The 12,251-nt window shown below is 42.8% G+C and overlaps 1 protein-coding gene across 5 annotated transcripts in view; it reads left to right on the top strand.

Moving 5' to 3' along the window:
* LOC115159184 (band 4.1-like protein 4) overlaps positions 1-10,849 on the top strand; it is a 101,328-nt gene extending 90,479 nt beyond the window's left edge. For all 5 annotated transcript variants that reach the window (XM_029708656.1, XM_029708657.1, XM_029708655.1 and 2 more), the window contains 11 exons: positions 378-468; positions 684-770; positions 1,720-1,830; positions 6,130-6,189; positions 6,597-6,674; positions 7,293-7,412; positions 7,928-7,975; positions 8,224-8,295; positions 8,654-8,764; positions 9,203-9,281; positions 9,526-10,849. In XM_029708656.1, the coding sequence (XP_029564516.1) occupies positions 378-468; positions 684-770; positions 1,720-1,830; positions 6,130-6,189; positions 6,597-6,674; positions 7,293-7,412; positions 7,928-7,975; positions 8,224-8,295; positions 8,654-8,764; positions 9,203-9,281; positions 9,526-9,639 (971 nt within the window). In that variant the 3' untranslated portion in view covers positions 9,640-10,849. The remainder of the gene's footprint in view (positions 1-377; positions 469-683; positions 771-1,719; positions 1,831-6,129; positions 6,190-6,596; positions 6,675-7,292; positions 7,413-7,927; positions 7,976-8,223; positions 8,296-8,653; positions 8,765-9,202; positions 9,282-9,525) is intronic.
* The last annotated feature ends 1,402 nt before the right edge of the window (positions 10,850-12,251 follow it).

Consider the following 12,251-nt stretch of genomic DNA (forward strand, 5'->3'; position numbering starts at 1 on the left):
ACTTCCTCCTCCTGTTCCCCCATCAGGAACAACAGGGCTTCAATTAGCTAATTATATTATATTCACTTCAGCAGTTCACACAGACGTACGCACAGTATGTTGGCATAACGTGCTTGACTTAGCATTGTTGTTTTCACTGTGTGCAGTGGGACAGTAATCTCTCTGACACATTCAGTGATTGAATTCTCTGTAATTATAACTGCAGGGCTCAAAAATAGACAAAGCCATGTATAATTCAATAAATCTGAGCCCTTCGTAGGAAGGCTACCATGCCACACGTAGTTACGGACGGATATTGTTCTAGTATTGAAACAATGGAAAGAGAGAGGCAAATTGGTTCACTATTTAATCTTACTGAACATCTCTTTTCCTTATAGGACTGAACAATGGGAATCGGTCAAACACAAAGACGGAGAATTCGGAAAAAGAAGGAACGGCTAAGATTACAGCACTGTCGCCTGTGAAGAGGTATCAGACATGGGCAAGACATGTAGAAAATAGTGTACGAACGAGAGAGGCAGTAAGTTTGGACCAAATGGAGAAAAGGATATAAAACAGAGATGGAAAGAGAAAGGAGAAGTTGAGGGGGGATTGAGAATTATTTTCCAGTATAAAGTGACAGTTCTTCATAAAAATGCTTAGCCCAGACAAAATACTTTGTTTACCTGTTTGTTTATCTTTAGCGCCAAAGTAACCAAGGCGGAGAATGGTGGTCCAGAGGAACAGCGAGGGAAGCCCAATGCACCATGGGATGAGAACGCCCCACAAAGGTACAGTACTGTCTGATAGGAGCCCCTGCTCTGTGATGGATCGTTCTAGTCTAATATGTTTCAATTACACTGTTGTCTTATAGACTAATCCTCCCTAATACTGTCTGTGTTATCTGTGTTACGTACATTATATATATTTAATGGATCAAGCATGTATACACACACCACCTCTGTTGACAACAACGGAGGAACAGAACATAGCCCTTCAGTAGTGAAGGAGGCTTAACATAGTACACACTCCAACTGATTCATGAAATACACTACTGGAAGCAGTGTGTGAGAGCCCAGTGACGAGACACATCATTTTATATATATATATATGTATGTGTATGTGTATGTATGTCTCCTCCAGTTCACAGTATAACCTGGTCCCAGATCGGTTCATGACGTCTTGCCCAACGCTATAGTCATTGTCATGGGCCAAATAATGACCATAGGAGTTGGCAAGACGGCACAAACAGATCTGGGACCAGGCTATTATAATGAAGTATTATCTAGGGCCATTTGCATTTCAATAAGCTTGTTTCAACATGATTGAATCTACATATTGATTTGTGCTCCCTTGGTACTGGCTGTGTGCGCGTGTGCGCGTGTGTTTGTTCCAGCGTGCATGCTTGCGTAACTGTGTGTCGGAGGGGCCTTATCTGAAGCTAATGAATGCAGACAAGATGTGTGTGTGTGAAGCCTGGGGTCACTTAGCAGCAGCCAGTGTTGCGACCTGCTACCCTCGGCATTTAGCTTTATCCTCTGAGGCTATGTCATCATCATCCTGGCATATCTGTGGCTAGGTGGACAAGAATGCTATTGTTGTTTTCATAGGTAGGATGTCTTCATTCACGCTAAAGACTGTACTGTGTAGGTCGTTTTTTTGGCAACAAGTTAGTTTCATCATACAGATCAATGTATGTTCAGTAGGATCGACAGCTAGCTGCCTTGTTTTTCTCCCCAGTGGACTGTACAACACGGCCAACGAGCGAACAAAGTCGCCTAAATTCCCCACGGCTCGTGGACGCACCCCGTCAGGAGGCAGCGAGAACGAGCCTTCCCAGAACAGACGCAGGTGTGTACTCCTCACCTTTGTCCTTTTCACCTGTCAACCTATCCTCCCAATACCTTAGCTGACACTGGTATGAACTGTCCATAAATTGTCCAGGTGTACCCTGTGCTGGTAGAGGTGTGTCCATTTCACCTAGGGCTAGATTATATCAGTAAAATGTTCTGGCAGTGTTGGAGGTGAAACTGCGTTAGAGCTGTCAAATCCACAAGCGGTTCCTTCTGTAAACCATTGGATGCAACGAAACCACCCGAATTTATAAAATGACAAATCCCATGCAGCCGCGTTTACAAGTTCAAACACTCAAATTGGCGGCGGTCTATTGTCTACACCTTGATTAGACTGATATAGGCTATAAATTAACATGAAGACATGCATTAGCCTACACTTTCTAGCGCCACTTTAAACTTCTGACATGGTAGGGATAATAAGGAAGGGAATGGTTTGACATAAGAGCAGCCGCTCACCTATTTGTCAGCTCATACTTCAGTTACACCTCCAAAACATCTGCTATGCAGATGGTCTGCCAACGCAGGTTGGTCCTTAAGCAAGCGCCTATTTACGCAACCATGCGTCAATCTAAGTAACATTAATAAAAAAAAATCCCTTAAAAAATCTGTCAGTTTAAGCTAGAGATATATTTTTTGCATGGGCTGTGTCTCAATCCACCGCATCCGCCTATGGTGTCCTTCCGCATCTACCTTTGGAAGCTACAGCGGTGTTTGTCAAACCATGAGACATCGTGAAAGTCGGTCTTCCAATGAAAACTTTTCCTTCAAAACTGTATTCCTTATGTTCCTTTTTTTGTGTCTTGTCTTTTTTTGCCATTTCCGAATATGCGTATTTGTTTAATATTTTTTATTTTAAGATTTTCTTATTTTGTTCATTTGGTTTTTATTAGAATTTTTTTTGTGTTTAACTTTTAAACATGTTTTTTTTATATATATTTTTCAATTTCGTGGTATCCAATCGGTAGTTACAGTCTTGTCTCATTTCTGCAACTCCCGTACGGACTCGGGAGACGCGAAGGTGGAGAGCCGTGCGTCCTCCGAAACACAACCCAACCAAGCTACACTGCTTCTTGACACAATGCCCACTTAACCCGGAAGCCAGCCGCACCAACGCGTCGGAGGAAACACTGTACACCTGGCGACCGTGTTACCACAGGAGTCGCTAGTGCGCGATGGGATAAGGACATCCCTGCCGGCCAAACCCTCCCCTAACCCGGACGACGCTGGGCCAATTGTGCGCCGCCCCATGAGTCTCACGGTCGCGGCCGGCTGCAACAGAGGCTGGACTCAAACCCAGAATCTCTAGTGGCACAGCTAGACCACTGCGCCACTCGGGAGGCCCTATTCAATGTGTTTCTATGGGCTATAGTAAAGGCCAAATTCAATATTTTATAAAATATTTTTTTTAATATACACTACCGTTCAAAAGTTTGGGGTCACTTAGAAAAGTCCTTGTTTTCCATGAAAACATACATGACATGAGTTGCAAAATGAATAGGACACAGTCAAGACATTGACAAGGTTATAAATAATGATTTTTAATTTAAATAATAATTGTCCTTCAAAGAATCCTCCATTTGCAGCAATTACAGCCTTGCAGACCTTTGGCATTCTAGTTGTCAATTTGTTGAGGTAATCTGAAGACATTACACCCCATGCTCCCTGAAGCACCTCGCACAAGTTGGATTGGCTTGATGGGCACTTCTTACGTACCATACGGTCAAGCTGCTCCCACAACAGCTCAATAAGGTTGAGATCCGGTGACTGTGCTGGCCACTCCATTATAAACAGAAAACCAGCTGAATGCGTCTTCCCTAAATAGTACTTGCATAGTTTGGAGCTGTGCTTTGGGTCATTGTCCTGTTGTAGGAGGAAATTGGCTCAAATTAAGTGCCGTCCACAGGGTATGGCATGGCGTTGCAAAATGGAGTGATAGCCTTCCTTCTTCAAGATCCCTTTTACCCTGTACAAATCTCCCACTTTACCACCACCAAAGCACCCCCAGACCATCACATTGCCTCCACCATGCTTGACAGATGGTGTCAAGCACTCCTCCAGCATCTTTTCATTTTTTCTGCATCTCACGAATGTTCTTTGTGATCCGAACAACTCAAACTTAGATTAGTCTGTCCATAACACTTTGTTCCAATCTTCCTCTGTCCAGTGTCTGTGTTCTTTGCCCATCTTAATCTTTTCTTTTTATTGGCCAGTCTGAGATATGGCTTTTTCTTTGCAACTCTGCCTAAAAGGCCAGCATCCCGGAGTTGCCTCTTCACTGTTGACGTTGAGACTGATGTTTTGCGGGTACTATTTAATGAAGCTGCCAGTTGAGGACTTGTGAGGCGTCTGTTTCTCAAACTAGACACTCTAAAGTACGTGTCATCTTGCTCAATTGTGCACCGGGGCCTCCCACTCTATTCTGGTTAGAGCCAGTTTGCGCTGTTCTGTGAAGGGAGTAGTACACAGCGTTGTATGAGATTTTCAGTTTCTTGGCAATTTCTCGCATGGAATAGCCTTCATTTCTCAGAACAGGAATAGACTGTTGAGTTTCAGAAGAAAGTTCTTTGTTTCTGGCCATTTTGAGGCCTGTAATCAAACCTACAAATGCTGATGGTCCAGATACTCAACTAGTCTAAAGAAGGCCAGTTGTATTGCTTCTTTAATCAGTACAACAGTTTTCATTTGTGCTAACATAATTGCAAAAGTGTTTTAAAATTATAAAACTTGGATTAGCTAACACAGTGTGCCATTGGAACACAGGAGTGATGGTTGCTGATAATGGGCCTCTGAAGGCCTGTGTAGATACTCCATTAAAAAAATTATGCCGTTTCCAGCTACAATAGTTATTTACAACATTAACAATATCTACACTGTATTTCTGATCAATTTTGTTATTTTAAATGGACAAAAAAAAAGCTTTTCTTTCAAAAACAAGGACATTTCTAAGTGACCCCGAACTTTTGAACGGTAGTGTATATATTTTTATACCTAAAGGGGTCCTAAAATTCGAAATCAAATAGCTAAATGATCCATCATAAAACAATTCCATATGTTAGCTTAGTACTTTAGACTTTGAGGCCCTAGCCAATAACATTTCACCTGTCAACCATAATAACTGACAGTTATATGGGCTATCCATAGCCTTTCCAGGTGTGTCCAGGTAGGTGTGCCTGTTGCAGGTAGAAAGTGAACGTCCGGTAGTGACAGGAGGGGAGAATACATCCGCTGCCGTTGCTCCTTCAGTCATTTCCCTGTTGAAAAGTACATTCATAGATGTAGACAGATATTTCACCGGCTGTATAAATGTGAAGCATCCATTTGGCGTTTCCACTCACTACCGAATATGGTAGTGAGAGGAAGCCCAGTGGCTGGCAGTGGGAGAAGATTGATTTTGGCCGACATTCTGCAAATTTTCTCATTGATGAAACATTTGATCTGAATACAGTTTTCTGTTCTTAAAACTATAGGGTAAAGTTTGAAAAAATTGTGTTGTTTAGAAGGAGTGCAAAGGCGAATTTAGGTATTGCACACGTGCAGTGCACAGAGTTGGTGTTCCCGAACCGAAACATGCAAATATTTGCTAGAACGCGCCAATAGGATCTCGCTAGCTTGTGCTTGGCTCTGCCCACTATGACTCATTTGTTCCCATTGGAAACAGTCTGTCTTGGGTTAGTTATAAAAATCTTTGCTACATCTATGGGATAATGTTGCCTTCTAGTGGTGTCATGTGGAACTGTCCGATTGCGTTACGCACATATTGTGTGTATGTGTATAACATTTTAACCTTGTAATAGCTGTTAAATTGTTCCTATACAAGCAGTTAACTACAAAAAAAAGATTGTGAATACATTGTTTAAATTGCCTTGTAAATGTGACAATACTGTATTGAAGCTACTGAAAGGGCATAGTAGTATGTTTGTACTAGGCCATTGTAGTAATCAAATAAAATGTAATATGATGATTCATAAAGGTTAGTCTGGTCTGTCTGTTGTGCGGCAGAGATGCAGAGTTTCTGGGTAGAAACAGTGAATCAGATTGCCCCGAGGGTGCGATAGAGTAGTCTCTTTGAATAAAACAGATACTGATGATTAGCATAAAGCATGGCTGGATAGATGCTCTCTGAATGTTTATGATTGTTAAAACATTTTAAACTCATAAAACCTCCGTTTTAATAGGATTTGTAACATGACAGTGGCATTCCTCTGATGTCTTATAGTAAAAACATGACAGTGACACAGTGAAAATAATATAACAGTAAACATGATAGTGACACTTCTGTGATCTGGTCCCTCAGGAAAGGCCAGGCCAGTGATCCAACAGATCCCCAGCAGCAGAACAAACAGCAGAGGAGAAGGTATAGTTAACTTACAGAACTAAATAGTACATTCTTAAAATTCTCAACCTCTGTCCTGTTTTCAATTAAAAGGGTCACATCTTTACATACACATTGACTTGACGAGTCAGACGAGTGGAAAGCCAGTGACCAGCCCACATGGTCGTTGATGTGCTGTATTTTTTTGTCCACCATCACAGTTGTACACAGATTACAGTTTACTCATTGTGTGGTTCTGTCTGTCTGTAGTTACATTAGTCACTAGAGTCATTTCTGTAAAAGTAAGGGTTAACCCTCTCACTCATCCCTTCTCCCACGCACTTTTGTCCTCTCTCCCTGAAAGGTCATACACAAACAACATTCCATCTCATTCTCTTTCTCCTCGTTAACCTTTCAACCCCGTTTTATTCACCGCCTCCCACCTGCAGGTCACGTTCCCGTGGCAACACCAGTAGTGGCAGCGAGTCTGAGAACTCCACCCGGGATCATCGTAAAAAGAGGAACCGGTGAGTGATGTCACTGTGCTTCCTACAAGTAGACATTACATATGCAAAGCTCTATAGTAAACTACTACTACTTCACCCTCATATGTTGTACATGGTGGATTTGCTTCCAAGACAACTATTTTCCTAAGCCAGTGTCTGTTGTGGACGTTGTAAATTGAAGAGAGAAAGCATATTATCAGGCTGCTATTGTTGTCTGAATGATACCAGATCTTATTGAACAGCTATATCATATTGTAGGCCCACAATGGTCCCCTAGCTGGGTCATACGACACACTACAGACCGTCTAAATATCTCAGCGCATGACACAGCAAAACGAACTAGGAAGAAAATGAAAGAGTATATTTCACGGAAACCTGTTGTGAAAATGGTGATGTATGTAATGTATCGGTTGGCGAGGTCCCTGAGGTAGTGTTAGATGTATCCTGTGTCGTAGTAGTTGCAAGTTGCAACCGTACTGTCATCTCTGTGTTTGTCTGTGCAGATGGGATGAGGTTTTAGTGCATCTTCAGGTCTATCGTGTAGATATGCTTGTTTTGTATTTTCAGTGTAACATGGTTCTACTGTATAATAACTCATAACTGGTATTGATTATGATTGTATTATAATTTATCTTCCAGGTCTCGTCAAGAGAATGAGATGGTGGACTCTGGTCCTCAGTGGGAAGCTGTGCTCCGCCGTCAGAAGGAGAGGTCTCAGAACGACCCAAGCCACCGCCGCTCACGACACCGCTCTCGATCGTAACTTACGCAGACTACACCACACACGCTAACACTCACACACGTCAAGCACACACACACACACACACGGGGCGGCAGGGTAGCCTAGTGGTTAGAGCGCTGGACTAGTAACCGAAAGGTTGCAAGATCGAATCCCCGAGCTGACAAGGTAAAAATCTGTCGTTCTGCCACTGAACAAGGCAGTTAACCCACTGTTCCTAGGCCGTCATTGAAAATAAGAATTTGTTCTTAACTGACTTGCCTAGTTAAATAAACGCAAAATATATTTTTTTTTTTAAAGCACACGCACACACACAAACCCTCCTTCCCTGTCCTCCCTGCTCCAGAGACCCCCACCTCAGACCCGACCTGGGGAAATGATTTAAGCTCTTAGATACAACATTATTGGGTACCACCTCAATTCCAAGACACAGAGAATAATGTTCATTCATTTCAATACAACCTCCCTGTCAGATGGTCCCTCTTATAAATAACCCTTCAACTATTAACCCCTGTAATTCTGTGACGTCTTCCAGGCGGAGTCCAGACGTGCAGGCTAAGGAACAACTGTGGAAACACATCCAGTAAGTCCCATGACTCCAGTTATGAGGTTCAACAGTGGTCTTTTAGAAATTGACCTTTGATCATGTGTTATGGAAAGTGAAATGTGTGACACTGTATTAACTTGACTAAGCATTCATGAACTATTTATAAAGTGTATACTATTGAAAAAGGTGTACTTGCACAGCCTTCAAAGGTTGTTGAAACAGCATTGTCTCTAGGGTTATGGGAAGAGAGATAATAACATGTCCTGGTGGTCTTATCCCTATAGGAAGGAGCTGGTGGACCCGGCTCCAGACCTCACAGAGGATCAGCTGAAGGAGATCCCCTACAAGAAAGTGGAGTGAGTAACTGCTCTTCCCTTCCTCATTAGATTAGATAGATAAGGATGAAAAATGGTCTGAAGGACAATCACAGATAGCTATGAATTTATAATGCGGAGTCAATACGTTGGGGGTAAGGTGTCTTGATCTGCACTTGGATAAGAAAATAGATTCAAAGCTCGGCTCATGTGTGAATTATTGAATCGTTATTTCATGGTCATCCACCCTGTAGAGATACATTGTGCTCCAGATAGACCGCTATCTCACCGCCTCTGAAGTTGATGGATTCAGTATATCCCTAGGCTGAATAAGAGGGTAGGCCTACTGTCCTACACATGAGATGAAGGGAATGATTTTATGTTCAATCCTTCCTTCCAGAACCCAAGGAGACCCAATAAAAATCCGGCACTCTCATTCTCCCCGGAGCTTCCGTCAGTACCGGCGCTCCCAGTGCTCCGAAGGGGAGAGATCCGTGCTCTCTGAGGTCAAGTGAGTCTAAACTGGTCTCAGGCCAGATCGTATGGTTTTTCACTGTGCAGAGTCTCACTAGAAATATATCTCGGGTGGGATTCAATACGAAGCGCGTTATAGAGGGCTGCCTACAATGCGCCTTTGAAAGGCAATTACCGACGATCGCTGAGATCGCATTTACGGTAAATGCTGCAAATGACTGCCCAATTGGAAGTGACCTTTAAAAATGTCTAGCGCGCTGCAACGCGCCTCGATATTGAATCTCGGGCTCGACCCTAGTTTATTCATTGTGCCGACACTTGATGACGATGGTTCTTTCCTGTATTGTTCAGCACCTTTAGACACGATAGTGGGAGTGACGGTACGCTTTATAAATAATATGTACTGTATCATATGATTCAAGTTTTATCCTGTTTATGTCGTCCAAGATCTAACACATCCCTACCCACTCCACAGCGCCCGGACAGATCTCGTGCCCCCATTACCTGTGACACGAACAGCAGACATCCCAGGTTCCAGCTCAACCCCCTCTCAGGTCAGTCAGACTCCTTTTGCTGTGGTCAGTGCCACACGTACCACCTCTGACAAAGGCTGTGAGGCAGGAATTTTAGAAATTAATAAAAATTACACTTTGCAAGCGCATAGCGGAGCGCTTTCTTTCCTTTGAATGACAGCGCTACATGTCTAAAGTACAATACTAGATTTTATTACCAGATCCTCTAGTCAGTTGATTCATCTCCCAGCACTGATTTCGGTGTGTTTTGTTGTGCGTTTTCCAGAAGAAGCACGGATCCAAAGACGCCCCGCTCTCAGAGATCATCGAGCATGATGTGAAGAGCAGCGCTAAGGTGGTGAAGACTGTCCACTCTCCCAGGACCAAGGTTGAGACGTGACCTGACCAAAACACAACCCCCACCGCAGAAACAATGCCACAATCTCCCACCCACACAAAACGTCAAGACCACCCTGATTTCTTGAAAGACAAAAAAGAACTTGTGAAATACAATGGAGGGAGCTGTATAGTAGGCCAGTGACAAGCCCCACCTTGAAATACTCCTGTGTGTGTGTGTGTATGTACAGTAACGTTATGTGTTAGATAATGCATGGACAAAAATGTCACTGGTCTATGTGCCAGTATGCTCTGCTGTCTTTTGGACCACACTGGAAACCCTGTACAGTATCTTCACATCATTTATACAAGCGCATTTCAGGCTTAAGTCCCTGTTGAGTAAGCCTGGTCTCGTATCTGTTTGTGCTCCACAACTACCATAGGCTATACAGCACAAACAGATCTGAGATCTGGCTAGTCCTGAGTGGGGGAAAATATACTGTAGCTACAGTTGGTCTATGTCTAGAGCAAGTCGTACAACTACTCTCTTTGTCACCTGTTCATGCACGTAGCAACAGTTGATAATTAAGCGGCAAAACCTTTTCAGTTATTTTAAACGTCGGATAAGTGTTTTATAATAACACATTCAGTTATTTCAACACTGATAAGAGTTCTACAATAAAACAGAATTTCAGATTATTGTTTTTTTTTAGCACATTGATTTCAGTCCAACGCTCACATGAAGGCTGAGGATGAGACTATGAATTGCGTAGCGAACACTGCACAGTGAGGTCCGACTGCGATCAATCATGTTTTCCTATGCATTTGCCTCCGATTTAGTTTGCGTTATTATTATACAAACACAGTATTAAAACAGTGTTTCACTCATACATGTTGAGCTCCATATGGACATTGAGTGTGCGTCTGAAATGGCACCCTATTCCATATATAGAGCACTACTTTTGACCAGACTCTTATGGGCCCTGGTAAAACAATGATTTGCTATAGGGGATAGGGTGCCATTTCAGATGCAGACTGGGTTATTATATTGTCAAGTCAGGTGTGTTTACTGTAAGTATTCTCTACTGTAGGAACCTTTGCTGCTGGACCCCATTTTGTTTTGCTCATGAGTACTGAATAACTTTTGTATTTCTCTGCTGTTTTAAGGTTTAAAAAAAAAAAGAGTCACTTAGAACTGTGTAGCTACACTGTACAGTTGTTAAACTGAAATTTCAGTCCTTTTCAATAAATACATTCAATATGTCTCAAATATCATTTTATGTTTCCTGATATTGTCAAATGCTCTGGAGGGGTGGTCCATGAGCTCCAATCTGCCTTTTCTACTTGGGCCGTCCTCCACTGGCTCTGGTTTGGTTTGATTTTGTATTGTTTCTATGGTTAACCTGTCGCCGCCAGAGGGAGCTATATGACCAGGATTTGCTCTGTAATGGTTGACTGTCGTAAGACTATTTGAAGACTAAAACTCGAGACCAAGATGATCATGGGTAACATGATAACGCATTGATAATGGATTGCATCTGTATCTGCTTTTTCCTTCTACGCTTTTCAGAATGTCACTTAGTGTGACCTGATAGATTTTTCTTGACCTGACTGCCATGTCTTTGTTCACCTATCCCAATAGTGTGCCGTTTGGTTCTTTAATCTTTATATTTTTTTTAAGCTCATACTTGCAAACTTGCTCATAGTATTGCTGAGTCATTACTTCCTAATCTGGTTCTCTGTGGTGATTAGCGTCTGGGATGACTCACTCTGTCTGGCTGGAATGACAAGATAGAAAAAGTAGTTTAGCAGCTGCTACAGCAGGGGTAGGTAGCTAGATTCAGTAGTTAAGCAGCTGCTACAGCAGGGGTAGGTAGCTAGATTCAGTAGTTAAGCAGCTGCTACAGCAGGGGTAGGTAGCTAGATTCAGTAGTTAAGCAGCTGCTACAGCAGGGGTAGGTAACTAGATTCAGCCATGAATTCCTGGTGATTTTACAATCTTTTTTTAACCTAAAAACTCAAATCCCCCCTCCAACTGTTATTTAAAAAAATGGAAGGGGGCCGAGCTACAGCGGTGTTTGTCAGACCATGAGACAATTGGTCTTCTCATGAAAACCTCAGTAGCGTCCCAACGGTTTGGCCTACAAACAAATATGAGCCCAATGTGGAAAGGGACTAGTCTGAAGGTACAAATTAATGGAAGTTGAGGGAGGTATGCACCCCCCTCAAAGGCTTAGACTTTTAGAGGTTAATAATGAATACTGCCAATAATTCTATACACACCCCATGTGAAATAGGCCCACAGCAACAACAGTTACTAATTGTTACAGCAAGCAAACTGCTCAGCGATTTGATTTGTCACCGAGTGTGTTGACGGCTGCATGACGAACGGCAAGGCATCTGAGCTCCGCTTGTATCCTGACTTCAACTCAACTGAATGACTCAAGACTTTGTCCTGGGGATCGTGATATGATTCTGCCAGCATTCTTCCATTCATGGACTTCATTGATCTGATACAGCCTCCCTGCCTTCCCTCCTATGGTCTGAGATGTAGCCTATGATATGTAGCCTCTCGCAGCTTCCACAGATTCATTTCCACTTACCTGATATACCCTGCCACCCCATTCCTCTTGACTCGTGTCATCTCCTCACATCTGCACTGGAGCCCTTCACGAT

Source organism: Salmo trutta, chromosome 23, assembly GCF_901001165.1.
Source record: "Salmo trutta chromosome 23, fSalTru1.1, whole genome shotgun sequence".
NCBI classification, from domain to species: domain Eukaryota; kingdom Metazoa; phylum Chordata; class Actinopteri; order Salmoniformes; family Salmonidae; genus Salmo; species Salmo trutta.